General features: G+C 43.1%; 1 protein-coding gene across 2 annotated transcripts in view; it reads left to right on the top strand.

Moving 5' to 3' along the window:
• LOC126235877 (broad-complex core protein isoforms 1/2/3/4/5-like) overlaps positions 1-23,893 on the top strand; it is a 69,613-nt gene that overhangs the window by 39,958 nt on the left and 5,762 nt on the right. For both annotated transcript variants that reach the window (XM_049944787.1, XM_049944786.1), the window contains exon 5: positions 15,141-15,200. In XM_049944787.1, the coding sequence (XP_049800744.1) occupies positions 15,141-15,200 (60 nt within the window). The remainder of the gene's footprint in view (positions 1-15,140; positions 15,201-23,893) is intronic.

A 23,893-nucleotide genomic window follows, 5' to 3' on the forward strand; every position in this document is an offset into this window, starting at 1 on the left:
GCAGACAATTAATGGTGCACATAGCTGACTACCGTGTGTGTACCCACATAAACCTGCAGGCAAGGTCTTTACTTTTAACTGCTAGCATACAGTAAGTACTAGTTAAAGCCTTAAGTTCTTAGCTTTTTTTACGACCCCTAGAAAGAAACTCATGGATATCAACCAAGAAGTGGTTATGGGCTACTGATAATGATTGTCTGTTGAAGTTGTTACAACTATTCGAAATTTTTGCGATCATTAACTTTTATAGTTGTTAAATGACATAAAAGCTATGTCTTGCAGTTAAAGATGACAAAAATGTTGAATGGAGGTCTTTTTAATCAATGATATTAACTGAAACTGTGTAATAAGCATATTTGCAATCTTGCTGACTAAGTATCAGGCATTATGCCCAACTTCGGCACCATAAGATGCATCACATGTTTAAGTTTAATCACATACCTTCAAAAATATATCAGCCAAGTCTGCAATTACAAACACAGCCATTGTTGTTGTTGTTGTGGTCTTCAGTCCTGAGACTGGTTTGATGCAGCTCTCCATGCTACTCTATCCTGTGCAAGCTTCTTCATCTCCCAGTACCTACTGCAACCTACATCCTTCTGAATCTGCTTAGTGTATTGATCTCTTGGTCTCCCTCTACGATTTTTACCCTCCACGCTGCCCTCCAATGCTAAATTTGTGATCCCATGATGCCTCAAAACATGTCCTACCAACCGATCCCTTCTTCTAGTCAAGTTGTGCCACAAACTTCTCTTCTCCCCAATCCTATTCAATACCTCCTCATTAGTTACGTGATCTACCCACCTTATCTTCAGCATTCTTCTGTAGCACCACATTTCGAAAGCTTCTATTCTCTTCTTGTCCAAACTGGACATTACCCAATAAGAAAACTTGTAACTAGAAAACAATATTGAGTGTGTTGTTAAGTATAGTGTGCATGTGATGTGATGAAACAAACATGGAATATAATGTCAGTGTCAGACAAGTGATGTGCTGTTCAAAGAATACTTGCATGCTGTCATTACAAACAGAACTCGCTTCAAACGAGAGATTGTTACACGTAATCACTAGCATGTAATCAAGCTGTCAGCGTACCTAAACCACAACAGCACACACAGCTGTTATAATTTGCGTACAGAAACCTGCAGGTAATATCTTTACTGTTTCCTACTAACATAGAGTGAGTGCCAATTAAATCTATAATCTGCCTGTCGTGAGATGACTGTAGCACAGAGATGTATAATTCTACACTCATCTCATAAATTAAGGATAATGCTGGTACATGGTGAAACAACACTCTGGTGGGCAGTTTGCGGGTTTAAATCACGTCGGAGTATGACCGTGCGGTGCATTTGACCTGCGGTTGTCACACAGTCATGCTGGCAGCAGTCCACATTTAGAGAGGTGTGTTGGTGCTTGTCAGAGTACGGTGCAGCGAATAAGTGTGCAGACGTTTTCAGACCTGCTAATGGCGACTGGGTGTTGAAAATGGCTCAAAGAACATACATTGATGACATTATGAAGGATAGCATACTTGGGTGACTGGAGGCTGGTCAAACACAGCATGTCGTAGCACGGGCCCTCCATGTGCCACGAAGTGTGATCTCAAGATTATGGCAATGATTCCAGGAAACAGGAAACATGTCCAGGCACTACAGTATGGGACATCCGCAATGTAAAACACCACAAGAAGACCGATATCTCACCATCATTGCCCGCAGATGGCCACGGGGTAATGCAGATAGCCTTGCTCAGGACCTTACCGCAGCCACTGGAACAGTTGTCTCCAGACACACAGTCTACAGACGACTGAACAGACATGCGTTTATTCACCCGGAGACCTGCAAGGTGCATTCCACTGACCCCTGGTCACAGGAGAGCCCGTAAAGCCTGGTGTCAAGAACACAGTACATGGTCATTGGAACAGTGGTCCCAGGTTATGTTCATGGACGAGTCCAGGTATAGTCTGAACAGTGATTCTCGCCAGGTTTTCATCTGGCGTGAACCAGGAACCAGATACCAACCCCTTAATGCCCTTGAAAGGGATCTGTATGGAGGTCGTGGACTGATGGTGTTTGGTGGGATTATGATTTGTGCATGTACACCCCTACATGTCTTTGACAGATGAACTGTAACAGGTCAGGTGTATTGGGACGTCATTTTGCACCAGTATGTCTGCCTTTTCAGGGGTGCAGTGGGTCCCACCTTCCTCCTGATGGATGATGACACACGGACCCACCAAGCTGCCATCATGGAGGAGTACCTTGAAACAGAAGATATCAGGTGAATGGAGTGGCCTGCCTGTTCTCCAGACCTAAACCCCATTGAGCACATCTGGGATGCTCTCGATTTACATATCGCTGCATGTCTTCAAACACCTAGGACGCTTCAGGAGCTCTGACAGGCACTGGTGCAAGAATGGGAGGCTATACCCCAGCAGCTGCTCAACCAACTGATCCAGAATATGCCAACTGGTTGTGCAGCCTGTGTACGTGTGCATTGTGATCATATCCCATATTGATGTCAGGGTACATGTGCAGGAAACAGTGGCGTTTTGTAGCACGTGTTTCGGGGCGGTTTTCTCAACTTGTCACCAATACTGTGGACTTATAGGTCTGTGTCGTGTGTGTTCACTATGTGCCTATGCTATTAGTGCCAGTTTTGTGTAGTGCCATGTTGTGTGGCACCACATTTTACAATTATCCTTAATTTATGAGCATGAGTGTAGTACACAAAGCTTTGTCATTGTTAATTCCTTCTTATACACGAGGTGCATTCAAGTTCTAAGGCCTCCGATTTTTTTTCTAATTAACTACTCACCCGAAATCGATGAAACTGGTGTTACTTCTCGACGTAATCGCCCTGCAGACGTACACATTTTTCACAACGCTGATGCCATGATTCCATGACAGCGGCGAAGGCTTCTTTAGGAGTCTGTTTTGACCACTGGAAAATCGCTGAGGCAATAGCAGCACGGCTGGTGAATGTGCGGCCACGGAGAGTGTCTTTCATTGTTGGAAAAAGCCAAAAGTCACTAGGAGCCAGGTCAGGTGAGTAGGGAGCATGAGGAATCACTTCAAAGTTGTTATCACGAAGAAACTGTTGCGTAACGTTAGCTCGATGTGCGGGTGCGTTGTCGTGGTGAAACAGCACACGCGCAGCCCTTCCCGGACGTTTTTGTTGCAGTGCAGGAAGGAATTTGTTCTTCAAAACATTTTCGTAGGCTGCACCTGTTACCGTAGTGCCCTTTGGAACGCAATGGATAAGGATTACGCCCTCGCTGTCCCAGAACATGGACACCATCATTTTTTCAGCACTGGCGGTTACCCAAAATTTTGTTGGTGGCGGTGAATCTGTGTGCTTCCATTGAGCTGACTGGCGCTTTGTTTCTGGATTGAAAAATGGCATCCACGTCTCATCCATTGTCACAACCGACGAAAAGAAAGTCCCATTCATGCTGTCATTGCGCGTCAACATTGCTTGGCAACATGCCACACAGGCAGCCATGTGGTCGTCCGTCAGCATTCATGGCACCCACCTGGATGACACTTTTCGCATTTTCAGGTCATCATGCAGGATTGTGTGCACAGAACCCACAGAAATACCAACTCTGGAGGCGATCTGTTCAACAGTCATTCGGTGATCCCCCAAAACAATTCTCTCCACTTTCTCGATCATGTCGTCAGACTGGCTTGTGCGAGCCTGAGGTTGTTTCGGTTTGTTGTCACACGATGTTCTGCCTTCATTAAACTGTCGCACCCACGAACGCACTTTCGATACATCCATAACTCCATCACCACATGTCTCCTTCAACTGTCGATGAATTTCAATTAGTTTCACACGACGCAAATTCAGAAAACGAATGATTGCACGCTGTTCAAATAAGGAAAACGTCACCATTTTAAGTATTTAAAACAGTTCTCATTCTCGCTGCTGGTGGTAAAATTCCATCTGCCGTACGGTGCTACCATCTCTGGGATGTATTGACAATGAACGCGGCCTCATTTTAAAACAATGCGCATGTTTCTATCTCTTTCCAGTCCGGAGAAAAAAAATCGGTGGCCTTAGAACTTGAATGCACCTCGTATTGTGTTACTTGCTGGTTGTGCATATTACATGTCTTCAGTCAGTAATATTATATAAAAAATTACCTTCATACAACATGTTCCAGCTGCTGAGAACAAGTGTTTCAAAAATTGTGTGACAAATATTCATGTCAATTGCACAAAATCAGTATTCATTTATTTCTTATAAGTGAAGCATTACCTACATAACAGAAGTGTTCACTTTTAGTGCATTGTAAAGGCATTATGATAATCATTATAAGCAACTAAAGAATAAATTGCTACTTACCATATTGAGAAGATACTGAGTTGCAGACAGACACCATGAAAAGATTGCTGTATGTTTAAGCTTCCATCCAAAAGGCCTTCTTCTGAAGCAGAAAAAACGTATACACACACACACACACACACACACACACAAATATATGCATGACCCCTGTGGCCCAATTGCTGACTGAAACTGCTCTTGGTGGGAGCAGAAGTCTGTGGTGGGGGTAAGTGGCAAAACAGGGTAGGGGTGGTGGAATGTGTAGCACTGGATGTGGGAGCATGCAGGGATGTGGTGGATAAAGAGTAGGGCTGTTAGGAGCAGCTGGGAGATTCGTGTTGGGGGGGGGGGGGGAGCCAGAAATTGAGAAGTAGAAAAGAAGAAAAAGAATAGTGGTTAAGTTAACGGAATAGAAGGCTGTGTAGTGCTGGAGTGGGAGCAGGGAAGGAGATAGGTAGGTGGTGGACAAAGGCTAATGAAGGTTGAGGCCAGAGGGGAATGCAGGATATACTGCAGGGACAGTTCCCACCTGAGCAATTCAGAAAAGCTCCTGTTGGAAGGAAGGATTGAGATGCTACATACAGACTGTGAAGCAGTCATTGAAGTGAAGCACACCGTGATGGGCAGCATGTTCAGCAATTAGGTGGTGCAGCTGTCTCTTGGCCTCAGTTTATCGGTGTCCATTCATGTGGACAGACAGCTTGTTAGTTGTTATGCTCACATAGAGGGCAGCACAGTGGTTGCAGCTTAGTTCATGAGTCACGACTCCTTTCACATTTAGCCTTGTCTTTGATGAGCTAGGAGATGACTGTGAGTAGAATAGAGCAGGTGGTCATGGGAGAATGTATGGGACAGGTCTTTCAGGGATATGAGCATGAAGTGAGGGGTTGGGAGCATGGATGAAGTAGGTATGGACAAGGATATTGCGTAGATTTGGTAGGTGGCGGAACACCACTATGTGAGTGTTGGGAAGGATAGTTGGTAGGATGTTCCTCATTTCAAGGCATGAAGGGAAGTAGTCAAAACCCTGGTGGAGAATGTAATTTAGCTCTCCTGTCCTGGTGCTATTGAATCATGAGAGAAGTACAGAAGTGCTACTTTCTGGTCAAACAGTTGGTGTATGGGAAGTGGCAGGGGACTGGAGAGTCAAGGCATGTGAGATACATTTCTGTACAAAGTTGGAAGTGTAATTTTGGTATGTAAAGACCTCAGTGAGATCTTGGATGTATTTGGACAATGACTGCTCATCACTGCAGATGTGATAACCATGGTGGCTAGGCTGTGTGGAAAGGACTTCGTTGCATGGAATGGGTGGCAGCTGTCGAAATGGAATAAGTCCACAGATATGTGAGTGGCTCGAAGACTTCTTAAATAATAGAACCCAGTATGTTTTCCTTGATGGTGAGTGTTCATGAGAGACAAGGGTATCCTCAGGAGTGATAGGAGCAATGTTGTTATCTATATAAATAAATGATTTGACAGACAAGATAGGCAGTAATCTGCGGTTCTTTGCTGATGACGCTGTGGTGCGCGGTAAGGTGTCAAGGTTGAGTGACTGTAGGAAGATACAAGGTGACTTAGACAAAATTTACAGTTGACAAAATGAATGGCAGCTAGCCCTAAATGTGAAAAAATGTAAGTTGATGCAGATGAGTAAGAAGATCAAACCTGTAACATTCGGATGCAGTATTACTAGTGTCTCAACAAAGTCAATTTGTTTAAATATCTGGATGTAATGTTGCAAAGTGATATGAAGTAGAATGAGCATGTGAGGACTATGGTAGGGAAGGCAAATGGTCAATTTCGATTTACTGGGAGAATTTTAGGAAAGTGTGGTTCACCTGTAAAGGAGACTGCACATAGGACGCTGGCATGACCTATTCTTGAGTACTTGTCGAGCGTTTTGGGATCCGTACCAGGTTGGATTGAAGGAAGACATCGAAGCAATTCAGAGGAGGGCTGCCAGATTTGGTACCGGTAGGTTCTAACAAAATGTAAGTGTTATGGAGATACTTCAGGAACTCAAATGGGGATCCCTGAAGGGAAGGCAATGTTCTTTTTGAGAAACACTAGTGAGAAAATTTAGAGAACCAGCATTTGAAGCTGACTACTGAATGATTCTACTGCTGCCAACATACACTGCGCATAAGGACCACAAAGATAAGACACGCATAAATTAGGGCTCATACGGAAGCATATAGACAGTTGTTTTTCCCTCGCTCTGTTTGCGAGTCAAACAGGAATGGAAATGACAAGTAGTGGTACAGGGTACCCATCGCCATGCACTTACAGTGGCTTGCGTAAAATCTATGTAGATGTAGACATAGCTGTAGATTGCTGGTTGTTGGTACTTTTGATATGGATGGAGCTACTGGTATAACCATCCTTGAAGTGGAGGTCAACATCAAGAAATGTGGCTTGATGGGTTGAGGAGGACCAGGTGAAGCAAATGGAGAGAAAATGTCAAGGTTCCGGAGGAATGTAGGTAGGTTGTCACCCTCAGTCCATACCACGAAGATGTCGTAAGTGAATCTGAATCAGGTGAGGGGTATAGGAATTCTTGGTGGTTAGGAAGATTCTCTCTGGGTAGCCCAGATCGGAGGTTTTAGGTTTTGAGATAATTGAGCATTCGGAAGAGATAGTGTCCAATAACAGCAAGGCCATGCTCATTGTGGATGTTAGTATAGAGGGAGGTGGTATCATCGGTGACGAACAGAGTGCTATGTGGTAAAGGAACAGAAAGTATGGAGAGTTGGTGGAGGAAATTGTTGGTGTCATTTATATAAGAGGTAAGGTTAGGGATAATAGGCTGAAGGTGTTGGTTCACAGGAGCAGAGCAGAGTTTTTCCCAGTGGGGATGCAGTAATTGGCCACAAAGGGGCATCCTGGGAGGTTGGATATATGATCTGTAGGAAATATGTAGAAAGTAGGAGTGTGGGGAGCAGTGGGGAGTGAGTGAGTGAGTGAGTGAGTGAGTGAGTGAGAGAGAGAGAGAGAGAGAGAGAGAGAGAGAGAGAGAGAGGTGTTCTGTGATGGACTGAAGTAAGTAAGTATTTGAGGAGGGACTAAAGATCCTGCCGTATTTCTTGAAAGAGGCATGGTTTGTAGGTGGACAAACCTAACAGCTGGTGGAGTCCCTCCACCAGATAGTCCATGTGGTTTGAAACCACAATGGTAGACTTTGTCGGTAAGTAGGATTATAAGGTCAAAATCAGTTTTTAGGTGGCTGGTTGCAGTGGTTTCTAATGTTGATTTCTATGTTGAGGAATTTGGGGAATGTTGGTGAAGCAAGATTTTAGGTTAAGAAATTCTGGAACATTAACAGAGGTTATTTGGAGGCAATGGGGTCGGATCACAGTTGACTGGAGGAGTCAACTGTGACAGGCAGGGTGCAATGCTGGTGTCAGTGAGTCTGATTTGTAGGGATGGTGGTGTAAAATTGTTTCAACGTTGGGGAGTGGGGAAAAGGAGAGACTGTCTATAACGTGTTCAGCTTAATTTAATTTAGAAGTGGGACAAAAAATATGGCATTTGGAAAGGACTGATACTTCTGCCAAATTAAGGCCTTTGTAGGAAATTTTCATTACTGTTTTGACTCTGGTTTCTGTATAGTGCTGAGAGGAAGTTTCTGAGGGCACTTGTAGAGGTGGTGGATAGTGATAGTTCAAGGCTGGAGTAGCAGGTGAACACATTGGAGAATTTTTTTGATGTGGTGTTGTACATGTTGCTCTAGTTCCTGGAAGGCAAGAGTTTCAGTGTGAGAGATGGGATGCAGGAATTTGGGATTGCAGAGCAGGAGAATATACAGATAGAGGTCATTGTGGAAGGAGAGACTGCAGCTGGAGATGGGTAATTTGGTGGTCAGGCCATTCGGGGGGATTCCATTAGCTAGGCAACAAGGTAGGAACAGTATGTGGGACTGGGTTCTGACTAGGGATAGGAAGACATTCCTGCATTGGCACATATGGAAGGAGCAAGACTCCACAGTGGAGGATAAAAAAGGCATAGAAATACGTAAAATATGTGTGAAAAAACTCACAAAATGGATGGAATTTATGCAGCATGGGTAAGAAGGTGAAACTAGTGGGAACAGGATTGATAGTGAAAGGCGAAAACAAAGTAAAGTCAACATGAAAACACAATGAGGTCAAAGAAAAAAAAAATGAAAAGATGATAACAGTGGGATGCAGGTAAGCAGTTGGATATGTCTGAAGAGAGGGGATAGCTGGTGTAAATGTGTTAGTTGTGGTTAGCAGGTGCATGCTGGAATAAGGGAAGGAGGGGGCATTTATTAAGGTCAAGGTTCAAAAAGTTCATGTGGCAAAGGAAGGTATGGGAAATAATGTGCAACAGTGAGGGATGAAGTGTGATCAGTTTGAAGGTCTATACACAGAGAAAGAATGCAGAACATGAGATCCTGCACCAACAATCCGCATGGTTACATAGCAGAGTGTTGTGTGTGGACCAGATGACCAGATTATTGATACAGTGTGGCTTATACAGCAGAGCATGTGCAGTTTGGAAGGTGACAGATAAGACACGGGAAATAAGAGGATGGACACTGAGTTAAGTAAGGCATTAGAGAATACTAATAATGTAAAAGAACACAGGGTTGTGGGATGAAAGAAAAACCATTAAACACAATCAAATAATGGAATGTCTGGGATGGAATAACAACAATATTATCAAAAGGATCTCGCCATATAGAGGAAACACTGAGTCACAGACAGGCACAATGGAAAAATTGCTATGCTTTAAACTTTCATTCTTCCTGCCAGTGCAGTTATTCTTAGAGATTCATTTTGATCACACTTCCTCCACACACACATGTATTTTTGCATGTTATTTTCAATACCTTCCTCTGCCACACGAAATTCGTATACCTAAACCTTACCAAATCCCCCCACCCTCTATCTTCTCTGCATCCCACTATTACAATTACCGTATCTTTTTTTATGTTTCTCTTTGATCTCATTTTGTTTTCATGTCAGTTTTAGTTCACTTTTGCCTTTCACTACCGGTCCTACTCCCTCAGCTTTCACCTTTCCTCCAAAACTTCATCATTTCTGCGAGTTTTCCCTAAATACTTTTACATATTTTTATGCATTTATTATCCTCCATTGTGGATCTTTGCTCCTTCTATCAACATAAATACAGGAAAGTTTTCCTATTTCTAGCCAGTACCCAGTCCCACATACTGTTTCTGTGTTGTTGTGTAGCTTGTGGAATCCCCAGCAAATGCCCTGACAATCAAATTACCTATCTCCAGCTGCAACCGCTCCTTCCACAATGGCCTCTATCTGTTCAAATTCTGTGAGTCCATAGCCTTCACCAACCTAGTCCTGCAGAACCATGTAAATCAAGCCCACACCTCCTTGCAGTGCCTCCTGCCCATCTGTGAAATTCTCTTGCTCTGCAGTCCCAAATTTCTGCATCCCATCTCTCTCATTGAAACTCTATCCCCCAGGAACTAGAGCAGCACGCACAATGTAGCCTCAAAAAACTCACCAACCCAATCACCTCCTACTCTGCCTTGAACTATATAATCACCTCAGATATACTTAGAAGGAGAGACAGCGTTGGTCATATTTTTTTGTTTTATTAACCGCAAAATCAATTTTCGGTCACTTAGTGACCATCCTCAGTGCTGTAATATATAATTTAAATTGGTAGGCACTGTTGTCAACAAGCTTAGAGCGATCACATAAACTGAACTCAGTTTATGTGATCGCTCTAAGCTTGTTGACACCAGTGCCTACCAATTTAAATTATATATTACAGCACTGAGGATGGTCACTATGTGACCGAAAATCGATTTTGCAGTTAATAAAACAAAAAAATACGACCAATGCTGTCTCTCCTCCTAAGTATATCCATTATCTGGTCGTGGTGCACAGGACACTCCATGGAGTCGCCAGTCTATATAATCACCTCCTTTAGTACATTGTCACTGTTGATGCCACCTCCCTTTACACTAACATCCCAAAAGCCCATGGGCTTGCTATTATTCAACACTATCTTTTCTGGACACACGACTATTTCCAAACCTAACATCTCCATCCAGGTCACCAGGACCAAGTATATCTTCACCCACAATTATTTTTCCTTTGGAGGCATCACCTACAAACAACTCCATATTATAACAGTGATCACCTGGATTGGCATCATCCTATGCCAACTATTTGTGGGATATTGAGAGGAATCCTTCCTAACCACCTTGAACCCTCATATACCTCACCTGATTCAGATTCACTGATGACATCTTTCTGGTCTGGACTGAGGGTGACACCTATCCATCTACATCTACATCGATATTCTGCAAATCACATTTAAGTGCCTGGCAAAGGGCTCATCGAACCACCTTCACAATTCTGTATTATTCCAGTCTCGTATAGCATGTGGAAAGAGTGAACACCTATATCTTTCTGTACGAGCTCTGATTTCCCTTATTTTAACTTGGTGATCATTCTTCCCTATGTAAGTCGGTGTCAACAAAATATTTTCGCATTCAGAGGAGAAAGTTGGTGATTGGAATTTCATGAGAAGATTTCGTCGCAACGAAATAATGCAGTGAAGTTTCGCTACTTCTGATTGTATATTATCTATGTTAACCTGCATATTCTTTTACATTACCTGTAAATTATTGTGAGTTTCTCCAATTCCGGATATCTCCTGTCCGTATGTGCGTGTTAGTGTTTCAAATTTTTCTTCCACTATACCTTTTAATTTCTCACTCATATCGAGAACTGAAGTTTGTACTTGTTCATTAATTTTCCTATCCACTTCCGTGGAGATTTGTGAAATCTGCTGTGTGAACTTCGTGTCCAGATTATTGAGTTCCGTGCACAAATTTTTTAACTTGCCTGAAATGTGTGTCATGTCTGCTTCAATGTAGAAGCTGGCCGGGTGGCATCGCCCGCTCTGCCTGTCAGTGGACATGTGGCCGCTCCTTCAGCGAGGTCCAAGCAGGCACACGGGGGGAGGGGTTTATTAGTTATTGGGAGCTCCAACGTTAGGCGGTTGATGGAGCCCCTTAGGGAAATAGCGGAAAGGTCGGAGAAGAAGGCCAGTGTGTTCACTCTGTCTGCTTGCCGGGGGGTCTCATCCGAGATGTGGAGGAGGCCCTGCCGGTGGCGATAGAGAGCACTGGGTGCACCCGACTCCAAATTGTTGCTCATGTCGGCACCAATGACTCTTGTCAAAGCGGTAGGTGGATCAAAACAAAATGTCCAGACACTCTGTGACCAAAATGGTACTGAAACAGAGGATGACAGACTAAAGGCCAAAATACTAAATGTCTTTTTCCAAAGCTGTTTCACAGAGGAAGACCGCACTGTAGTTCCTCCTCTAGATTGTCGCACAGATGACAAAATGGTAGATATCGAAATAGACGACAGAGGGATAGAGAAACAATTAAAATTGCTCAAAAGAGGAAAGGCCGCTGGACATGATGTGATACCAGTTCGATTTTACACAGAGTACGCGAGGGAACTTGTCCCCCTTCTTGCAGCGGTGTACCATAGGTCTCTAGAAGAGCGTAGCATTCCAAAGGATTGGAAAAGGGCACAGGTCATCCCTGTTTTCAAGAAGGGACGTCGAACTGATGTGCAGAACTATAGACCTATATCTCTAACGTTGATCAGTTGTAGAATTTTGGAATACGTATTATGTTCGATGACTTTTCTGGAGACTAGAAATCTACTCTGTAGGAATCAGCATGGGTTTAGAAAAAGACGGTCGTGTGAAACCCAGCTCGCGCTATTCGTCCACGAGACTCAGAGGGCCATAGACACGGGTTCCCAGGTAGATGCTGTGTTTCTTGACTTCCACAAGGCGTTCGATACAGTTCCCCACAGTCGTTTAATGAACAAAGTAAGAGCATATGGACTATCAGACCATTTGTGTGATTGGATTGAAGGGTTCCTAGATAACAGAATGCAGCATGCCATTCTCAATGGAGAGAAGTCTTCCGAAGTAAGAGTGATTTCAGGTGTGCCACAGGGGAGTGTCATAGGACCGTTGCTATTCACAATATACATAAATGACCTTGTGGATGACATCGGAAGTTCACTGAGGCTTTTTGCGGATGATGCTGTGGTATATCAAGAGGTTGTAACAATGGAAAATTGTACTGAAATGCAGGAGGATCTGCAGTGAATTGACGCATGGTGCAGGGAATGACAATTGAATCTCAATGTAGACAAGTGTAATGTGCTGCGAATACATAGAAAGATAGATCCCTTATCATTTAGCTACAAAATAGCAGGTCAGCAACTGGAAGCAGTTAATTCCATAAATTATCTGGGAGTACGCATTAGGAGTTATTTAAAATGGAATGATCATATAAAGTTGATCGTTGGTAAAGCATATGCCAGACTGAGATTCATTGGAAGATTCCTAAGGAAATGCAATCCGAAAACAAAGGAAGTAGGTTACAGTACGCTTGTTCGCGCACTGCTTGAATACTGCTCAGCAGTGTGGGATCCATACCAGATAGGGTTGATAGAAGAGATAGAGAAGATCCAACGGAGAGCAGCGCGCTTCGTTACAGGATCATTTAGTAATCGCGAAAGCGTTGCGGAGATGATTGGTAAACTGCAGTGGAAGACTCTGCAGGAGAGGCACTCAGTAGCTCGGTACGGGCTTTTGTTGAAGTTTCGAGAACATACCTTCACCGAAGAGTCAAGCAGTATATTGCTCCCTCCTACGTATATCTCACGAAGAGACCATGAGGATAAAATCAGAGAGATTAGAGCCCACACAGAAGCATACCAACAATCCTTCTTTCCACGAACAATACGAGACTGGAATAGAAGGGAGAACCGATAGAAGTACTCAAGGTACCCTCCGCCACACACCGTCAGGTGGCTTGCGGAGTATGGATGTAGATGTAGATATCTGTATTGTGTCTAAACTTGCCATCTTTGAACTGATTGTGTTCGTGTGTGCTTGTATTGTTTCTAAACGCAACCTTTTTTGGATTTACTGTGTTCAAGTCTGTTTTCATTGCATTCATGTCTGTTTGTATCCCTATTAAGGCTCGAAATAAGGCTTACATATCTTCCCTAGTCACTTCTGTCCTACGCCTGTCAGCATCTGCGCCTGTACTACATGTGCTACTTTCATTTAAAATATTCCTTTGCCTTGAGGTGTCATTAATTTCGTGTACTGTAATCAACGTATTGCTTATAATTAAATGTTCTGTATTCACGGACGTCGAATGCAACAATGGCATGTCGCACCGAGCATCCAAATAACGACTGCTTGACAGTTCCAAATCACTTACTGTTACGTTTTGCAAATGCAAGTGTACTATTCGTACATTGCTATTTTGATTTTGAAATGACATTTCCTTATTGCTTTGTCCATCCATTATAGAAATCTTTACCAAAATTAATATTTTCTCTGTTTGAATTTTACTTCCGCGCTATTTCTCACGCGACAGAATGCATATATAGCTATATGTTATCGTAATCTCAATTGTTGTTCACTCAATATGCTTTTGATACTGATAAAGAAATGTCATTCTCTCTACTTGATTGCAATTATGTTAACCTCTGAAGCTTTAGGTTCTGGATTTTAGGAAATAAGTTCTTGGATTTTCTAATAGGTCTACTAGGAGTGCATTTTCTACATGCATTGAGCGGTCCTATCTTATTGTTGTCTTGTAACTGCTACTTCCGTCTATTGTAGTTTTAGTTGTCCACTCTTGGTATTGTTGTCTTCTTCCTTCTAATTTATTTATGATTTCTTTTTCTTTCAGTTAGTATTTTTCAAGTGTTACATCATCATCTCCGTCATGTCATCAGCGTACATGGAACATAAAGAAATTATTAACGTACATGTATAATCATTGCCTTAACAACACTAGTACACTCAGTTCTGCCCACTACGTATCGTGCCTGTCACTTATCGCCACTTTATAATATAATAAAAAATGTTGAGATATATTGAATTAATGGGATTAATTCTTCAGTGGTCTGACAAGCACAATAAGCTCGGCTGTGCCTGTAAATGAGTTCGTGTTAGTTCTGCACAGACGAAATAGTCTTTCTCTTGCTATAGATTTATGCTTACATACGATCGCCGTATCCACCTACAAAATCTTGGCCGTGTCCATGATCTGGTGATCGGACCTTCGTGATAACTATGAAGTACACAGGTGGGCTTCAATTCTTCTTATCATAGTACTACTTGCAATAATAACTCAAATTTTCACTAACGAAATACGAATGTATTATTTCTTTTACACAATCAAAAATACAGACTTTTCACTTATTCTCATAACCAAAATGGCTATCACTGATTATGCTCTAAAATAACGTGTGTCTACCCTCATTCATTAGCAGAGTCCTTCCTCTGACCAAGGAACAGGAAAATCATCTTATGTTTTTTTTAACATTTGAAAATAAAAAGTACATGACAGTAGGCGCAGGCTCAATGCTGGGCTACCATTTCACCTTTTCTCTTTGCCTTTAAAGAAAACATAAAAGCAAGAAATGCAGAACGTACATCACACCACATCTTTTGAGTGCATTGACTTAGAAGCTTAAATTTTTACGCTGCCAAGGGACCATAAACCTCAGTATGTGGGATTAATTGTAACTTGATATGTCTACCAATTACTGTGAGAAAATAGTTTTTAACAGTCAGACAGACAACAAAGTGATTATATAAGGATTCCGTTTTTACCAGTTAAGGCACGGAACCCCAAAAAATATATATGTCAGTTCTACCCCATCAAGTTTGGTCAGAGTCGTAATTTATGAACTCACACAGAGCTAATTCTGTTTTCTTATTATTTTTAGCTCATATTCTTGTGAAAGCTGGTCCATCTGAGGAGAAACAAAATGAAGATATGCGACGGCGTAAGTATACTTATTTTCTTGCAAATTTAGTGCTGTGTTTTATGTGTGGCAAGTCCAGTGCTTTTATTAAATTATGAGACAGTACTGCTGAACGTTATTTATCTTAAGGAGGTGAAATAGTCAAAACTGTCAATAGACACATATAAAAGTAAAAGTAAATTACAGTCTCCTAGCTTTTAGAACTAATATTTCTGAAAGGTAGGATAGTGCCATGTACTTTTATTTCTATGTGTCAGTTGGCAGTATCTTGAAATTGTATCTCATAATTTAATAGTTTTCTCTGTTGAATCTTCATTTTGATACGATTAATGTATAACACGTTGTTTCTGCGTATATGTATTTATATTCAGGCCACATGATGGAATTACCTGGTATGCTTTACAGTTTGTAATAGGTTAATTGAGAGAGCTTTAACTTCAGTTGTAGTCTTATGGATTTAGAATGCCTAAATCATTCATGTGTTGTTCATCTTTTAAGTATCTGTTGTGAAGTCAAAGGTATTCTAGGAACATCGGCTATTTATAATGTTTTTATTGTTAAACAATGGAAAATCCAGAATAGAATAATGACAATATTATGAAAAGGATAGCTGCTACTCACCATACAGTGGAGATGCTGAGTCACAGATAGGTGCAACAAGAAGACTCATACGTGTAAGCTTTCAGCCAAAAATATCTTCATCGGAATTGACAACACACACACACACACACACACACACACACACACACACACACACAGATTAGCACTGCATGATGGGGGAATCAGACTGGCTGGGATTGGGGGGGGGGGGGTAGGATGGAAGCTGGGGTGGGGAGGGTGAGGGCTAGCAGGGTAGGAGTAGAGGGTGATAAAGTGCGGCTTGTGTGAGCATACATGAACAAGCTGGGGAGACGATTGGGCTAGGTGCAGTTGGGAAGTTAGGCAGAGAACGGGAGAGAGGGGACAGGGGATGGAGTGGGAAAGGACTGCTATGAAGCAGTCATTGAAATGAAGAACATCGTGTTCGGCAGCATGCTCAGCAACTGGCTGGTCCAGCTGTTCCTTGACGACAATTTGTTGGTGGCCATTCATGTGGTCAGCAGCTTGTTGTTTGTCATGCTCACGTAGCGCAACTTGTTGATCACATTCTTGCTTTAAGGTCTATTACAGGGGTATGAGCCATGGAGAAAGCGGATGGGAGAAGGAATTGTGTTGAGATGGATGAAGTTATTGCTTAGGTTCAGTTTGCAGCAGAATACCACTATGGGAGGGACAAGAAGGATAGTGGGTAGGACAGCCCTCATTTCAGGGCATGACAGGAGGTAGCAGAAACCCTGGCTGAGAATGCGATTCAGTTGCTCCAGTCCTGGATGGTACTGAGTCATGAAGGGAATGCTCATCTGTGGCCAGATGGTGGGACTTTGGGAGGTGGTGGGTGACTGGAGAGATAAGGCATGGGATATCTGTTTTTGAACAAGGTTGGGAGGGTAATTAAGGTCTGTGAATGACTAACTGAGGCCCTGGGTATAATTCGAGAGGTACTGCATGTTACCACAGATGCAACGGCTAATGGGTGGTTAGCCTATATGGAAGGGACTCATTCGTATAGAATGGGTGGCAGCTGTTGATTTGGGGGTTTTGCTGGTGGTTGGTAGCAGGTACTGATGTAGCCATCTTTGAGGTAGAGGCCAACATCAAAAAGGTGGCTTGTTGGTTTGAGGAGAACCAGTTGAAGCATATGGGTAAGATGATGTTGAGGTTCTGGAGGAATGTGGATGGGGTGACCTAACCCTCGATCCAGATCACAAAGATGTCATCAGTGAATCTGAACTAGGTGATGTGTTTGGCATTCTAGGTGGTTTGAAAGGATTCCTCTCGATGGCCCATGAATAGTTTGGCGTAGGATGGTGCCATGCAGGTGCCCATATCCATAACCTGGAATTGTTTGTAGGTCATGCCTTCAAAGGAGAAGTGACTGTAGGTGAGGATATAGCTTGTCATGGCAACTAGGAAGGAGGCTGTAGGTTTGGAATCCATCAGGCATTGGGAAAGGCAGTGTCCAATAGTAGTAAGGCCATGGGCATTAGGGATGTTGGTATAAAGGGAGGTGGCATCAATAGTGACGAGCAGGACACCATGTGGTAAAGCAACACTAATTGTGGAGGGTCGGTGGACGAAATGGTTGGTATCTTCTATATAGGAAGGTAGGTTGCAGATAATAGGCTGAAGATCTTTGTCTACAAGAGTAGAGATTCTCTCAGTGGGGGCACATTAACCGGCCACAACAGGGCATCCTGGTCGGTTGGTTTATAGACTTTAGGAATCATGTAGGGGGGAGTGACAGGAGTGGCAGGGTTGAGGAGAGAGATAGATTCCAAGGAGACATTCTGGGATGTGCCTAAGGATTTCTGGAATAGGGTCATCATGGCAGTGTTTGTAGGTGAATGAATCTCACAGCTGTTGGAGTCCTTCCATCAGGTAATCCTTGTGGTTCTGAACACCAGTGGTGGAGCCTTTGTCAGCAGGTAGGATTATAAGGTTGAGAACAGTTTTTAGATGGTGTGTGCAGTTCTTTCTGCAGATGTAAGGTTAACTTGCATGTTGAGGGATTTTGGGAGTGATGGTAAGGCAAGTATCGAGGTTAAGGAATTGTGCAAAGTTAACAGGGGTTGATTTGGGGGACAGCGGGAGTGGATCACATTTGGATGGAGGAGTGAAACGAGACAGGTGGAGCTCAACATTGGCCTCTGGGTGAGTCTTATTGGTAGGGTTGGTGGCAAAAAAGTGTTTCCACTGTAGGGACCAGGAGAAGACGAGAAGATTTTTAACAAGTCCTGCACGATTGAATTTGGGGGCAGGGCAAAAGTTGAGGCCCTTGGTAAGGACTGATACTTTTATGGGGCTAAAGCTTTCGGAGGAAACGTTCATGACTGTGTTTAGGTTCTGGATTCTGTATGGAGGTGGGAGGGAGTTTTTGTGTGTATTAAAAATTTCATCTCCTGGTGGTAGGTACTTACCAGAAATTCCGTATCACAATTTTATGGTTTTCTGAAGTAAATATTCTTTTGATACAATCAGATTACTCTCACATGTTCAAAATATTTGTGAGAGTTCACAAATGCCACTGTGATAAAATATTACAATTTAGATAATTTTCTGGTGTCTCTGTACCCTGTTGCAACCAAAGTAGGGTAGGAGAGAACCAGTTTGGATTTGGGAAAAGTAGAGATACTTAAGAAATCATTTTAGAATTGCAAATTATAATATATGACATATGTAGGAAAAATTAGGAAACACACGTAGATTTGGAGAAGACTTTTGAAAGTCTGCAATGGAACATAATTCTTCAGTTTTTATAAGTGTGGTGCCAACTATGGGAACGGAAGGGAGATTGTAAATCCACTCTATGTGGAGCTGACTAGAGGATCAGTGACAGAATGTACAAGATGCAAAAATTGGCACAGATCTAAGGCAGGGTTGCTCATTTAATTTTTATATTGAAAAGACAATAAGCACAGCAAAGGACTGTCTCAGTGTGGGAGTTTTGTGTCACAGACAGTACAGTACAGTACAGTTCACGGTTGACAGCTCTGATAGCCAAAATGATCAAGCGTTGAGCTGGGTGCATAATGAAATTGAGAGTGTGTTAGGTGATGGCTATAATAACAACATAAACAAACAGGGAACTAAGGTAATCATGTAAACATGATTAATGTGGACAAGAAAGCTAATAAAAATTTGAGACAGAAGGTTAAAAATGAAAGGCAGGTCACTCAGGACTCAGAATGTGTGGGATCCACCTGTAGTGAGGACAGGGGTCCTCACTGCAGGTGGTTTTTTTACATCCTTGGGTCTGTGTGATCTGCCCTTCCTTTTTAACCAACTCCAACCTATTAAAATCTCCTCCCTGAGGAAGGAACTACTATTCTGGATGTGTGTCACTTTCAAATGTATATGTATCTATCAGCAGCATTGCCTGTTTTGCCTCCTGGAAGTAATTCTTGGCCAGCAATTCTATCTCACAATTATTAATAAACATGGACGAGAGATGCTTAAAGAGGAGGATAAATTTTGCTTTATCAGAAGTAGATTAGATAAAGAAAGATTATGTTAGAATGACATGGTAACAATGATTGCACAAAGACAAAGAGATCTCTATAAAAAGAAAAGAAAAAAAAAGAAAGAAAAACACACACCCCTCTGCGTGTACATGGATGCATGTTCTTAGCCAACTGTAGTGGGAACTTCTGTCACCAAATGTATCAGGATGACCAAATGTAGCGGAAAAGAGGTAGAAGGCACCGTATTAAGACTCGTCCAACCTTTCCAAATGATTTATTGTTTCCAACTACAGTGCCCCTGTTCCTCCCGATCTGCGTCACTGGGTCCCGCAATGCTGAGGACATTACTTCACTGTCTGCTAAATGGCTTGGCACAGAATGGCTGCCTCAACACATTGCTGTGTGTCGGCCTTGTACGCCAGTGGAGTTGCGTCATCGTCAGGATGCTGGCAGTTGGCTCAGTGGTCTGCGTCCCTGCTGACTCAGCGCCGCTTGGTGTAAGCCGCAAGCGGCCAGCTGCGTGCTTCTCGCTGGCGTGGCTGAGATCGCAGCAACAACAAGCACCCACGATCCAGCATCCGAATCTGCGGCCTTCGCCTCGGGATGCCTCTGGCGTGTGTTGGAAGCCAGGACAACTGCCCACAGTAGCGAGCCATGGAGTGGCCCAATGCTGGCTGGCTACGGACCTCGCGTCAGCCTCAGAGGGTCGAACCAGCAACCTGCTGTGAACTGGAATGCTGGCACCCCATCTGCTGCTGCGTGTAGCTGGTGGTGTGACATGCCCCATGGTCCAGGAGAGCTGCCACACTTGAATGAATCTCATTAGAAACCCGCACCTATTTCTACGCGGCTGTGTGCCTCTGTTTTGCCATACATGCCGCTTCACGTCATGTACTGATAACACACTAAGTTGGGCCAGTGGGCCCCTTCTGCTTGTGATTTGCGACATGCAAAACCACTATGTATACTCTTTCAGCAATTTGACAGCCCTGTGGCTTCTATTCTACTTCGCAACTGTTGGCATGCATAACTCACTGCAATCCGGCCCGCACCTGGCTGTAACTTGTGCTCAGAACATTGCACAAAACTAACTTTCCCTATCCTAAACGGTGGTGCGCTACATTATTCTCCTCTTCGGAAAGACCCGGTCCCCAGGTCGACCCTTAACTAGCTCTTAACTTGTATGGGTCGGCACCTATGGCATATTTCCTTACTATTAGAAAACTTAAAATGTGGTCTAGTGCGCCTTAAACCCATGACATGAAACAAAACGTAACAATTCCTTACTGGACAACCACTGCTCGATCAACCCCTTACGTACTCGTCTCACACCCTCGGTATCCAATCCACTGGAACTTGGACTACCCTTGGTTCCCTCTTGGAATTAGCTCTCCGCCTGATCAGCAAGAAAACAACACATAACAAAGTTAAGGCTGCATTGACACTTGACACAGAGGTGCTCAAAATGATCGTTATTTGCCGTTGCCTTTCCTTCTACTGAGCGACGCATTGCACAAGCTGTTCAGCTGATATGCACCCCTCTTGCTCTAAAATGATCTGGTTTATGGATATCAACAGACCTGGCTCCAGAGTTTGATTTTAACAGGGTCAGATTCTGCCTTAGTAAAAACTCTAAAGTGGCTTCTGGCCAGTACAGCTGTGGCTGCGTAATGTGCAATTGCGTGACTCCTGAAATTGACACTGGCAGGTGGAAGGTTGGTCCTATTATGTTACACTTAGTTCCATTGATTAAAATTCCACTCTATACGTTTCACTTCTGCAAATACTCCCCACTCAGAACAACTTGCTACTACTACCAAATTCTCGTAGGTGGAGAAGATCCATTGCATCCCAACCCGTTGCAAGCTCAATTTTGGCTCCACAATGTCCCTTGGACAGTCTATTCCTTTCCCCCTGGCTAAAAATAACTGCACTGTGCACTTGTCTGGATTGGTACAAGTGTACCGATTGCTAGCTGCCGAAATCAGCAATAATACCTCCTTAGTTTTCACTTCCACAAACTTACTCAACGCTCCCCACTTCACTAGCCTGAGGACAGGGTTCACCATCACCCTTCCTCCCTCTTCAAAAGGACTGCTGTCCACAGCAGGCTATATTCGAAAATACATACAACATACGAAAATATAATGCCTAATTGCTCTATGCAAACTCAATGATACATGACACAAAAACTAAAAAACTACAAATACTCTACTACTTTCTGGATCGCAAAGCATACAGTACTTAATGCTGTACTCTATCTTCCTGGTTTTCTCTGTGATTAAGACCTCTCTTCACTCTCTCTTTCTTCCTCTTTCCTTCCTGTGATACACCTGGAATCACATCTGGGCAACCCTTAAATGGCCGTAACCGCCCAATGTGTACTATCATTGTTCTAGTTGGCAGTTGAAGCTTAACATTAATGGGGGATGTGGTTTCAGGTTTCAACAACTTGGTATGGCCCTTGATACCTCGTGAGGAACTTCTTCTCCATGCTCAACGTCAAACGAGCTTCTCTTAACCTCATAAAGACTTCCCTTAACCGCTGTCTATGTTGCTCCATACTTCTTGAAAACACTATAATGTCATCCAAATAGCCCAGACACTGCCATAGTTTCAAACCCCTCAAGACTGTCTAGCAACCTCTGAAACATTGCCGGAGAATTTTTCAAACCAAATGGCATGCTAATGTACTGGTAATGGCCTCCAGGAGTAGAGAAAGCAGTTTTTGGACGATCCTCTGGAGCCACCTCAAACTGATCATAACCACTTGTCAAATCCATCGTAGAAAAGTACAGGCACTGTCCTAAGTGATCCAAAGTCTCTGATATGTTTGGAATGGGATATGCGTCTGTTACTGTCTTATTATTGAAATATCGGTAGTCACAACAGAACATGTATTTCTTAGTTCCATCCATAGATTTTTTAGGCACAACGACAATGCCTGCTCCCCAGCAATTATTACTATGCTTTATAATACTGTCCACAAGCTGCTGATCAATTAAATCCTCCACAATCATCTGCAAATACCTTGCTATTCTGTATGGTTTATGGTAAACAGGTGCTTCATTCCCTGTTGGTCTCGTATGTTAAACTAATGGAGTTGCTGGTACGGCACTTGTGGAAAAAACAAATCCTTAAATTCCCACAATAATTCTTCCATATGCTCTCTTTCTCCTCCTTTCAAATGCTTAATTTTGTCACGCAGTGCAGTTCTATTGGCAGTTAGTGGTTGATCACTTCGCCTACCTCTCGAACACCAGTCTTCTTCATCTGGCACATCCAAATTTGCTACTAAAACACCTTTCCTCAAATTCGCGTCTACAGCACTAAAATTATCCATGTTCACGGGAACTACTCGCCCGTCATTCCCCTCCTGTACCCAAAACTTCATTATCCTGCAATGGTTCAATAACACATACTGTACCCACAGGTAAATTTGACTCCACACTTACCCAGAGCGACTTCGCGGTGCCACTAGACACACACTCATACGAATTAAGCCTTAATGCTAATGTATGCGGTTCAGTTGGTTTGTTCATTACATTGAATGCTCCTTGCAACAGCTCTGCATTGACAACAGTTTCCCCAATCTGAAACAACATTCCACCAAGTTCCACAGTTCATTATCCAAGGTCAATTTTGGCATGATGTTGATGCAAGAAATCTACTCCTAGGGTCATGTCGTAGCCCTCGGTTACCCATGATACTACCTCCATGTGTGCATTAAATAGGACTTTCTCTATTTGAAAGTCAACTGTCACCGACCCCAAACACGTGACCTCCTTATACCCCACTTCGCACAACCTATAACATGGTGGGCCTAGCTTCCTTCGTCCCATTATATTCCTAGTAGCCACTGACACTTGCGCCCCTGTGTCCAACAAAATCTTAAACTTTTTAGTTCCTATGGATCCTACCACTGAACATTCCACCTCTGAATATGCATTCATAGCATTGAAATTAAACGGGAGCTCCATTAGGTGGGTCTTGGGCCCCCTCTGCCGTTTAATGCTTATCCACCTCTCCTATCTCCACTTCTCCATCCTCCCCACTGCCGATTTCCACTCCTGCCATTATTCCTCAGTGACTGGGTACATTGCCTCTGCACATGTCCCATACGACCACACTTAAAACATTTCACACCTGGTGTAAACACTGTTTGCCTCTTGCATACCCCTGTTGCCACGTGTATTTCCACACTTTGAATTGCCAGCTGAATGGCCGAATACAAATCTTTCGGAGTCCCTTCCCACACATCCAGTGACGTGTGCCGGTAACCCTCTCAAAAATACATCAAGTGCCCTTTTCTCGGCCTCCTGAAACGAAACACTATTTGCTTCATTGCTCTGACCCAACTCGTAAGTATACTCATTAATTTCTGTTATTCTCTCCGTAAATTTCTTCATCGTCTCCCCCTGACTCTTTGACATCACACTTAACCTCTCTCTAAAGTACCAAGCACTATTCTATTTTTGTACCTTTGTAAAAGCCCTTCCTTTAACTGCTTAAAATGTCATGCTTTCCATAAGGCCTCAGAACACCTTACATATGGTTTCACTTCACCCATTAACCTAATCTTGGCTATATGTAACAAATGCTCATCAGACCAACCATTCATCACCGCTGAAGTCTCCAAGTCCTCCACAAACG

The sequence above is a fragment of the Schistocerca nitens genome, chromosome 2, assembly GCF_023898315.1.
Source record: "Schistocerca nitens isolate TAMUIC-IGC-003100 chromosome 2, iqSchNite1.1, whole genome shotgun sequence".
In the NCBI taxonomy this organism is placed as follows: Eukaryota; Metazoa; Arthropoda; class Insecta; order Orthoptera; family Acrididae; genus Schistocerca; species Schistocerca nitens.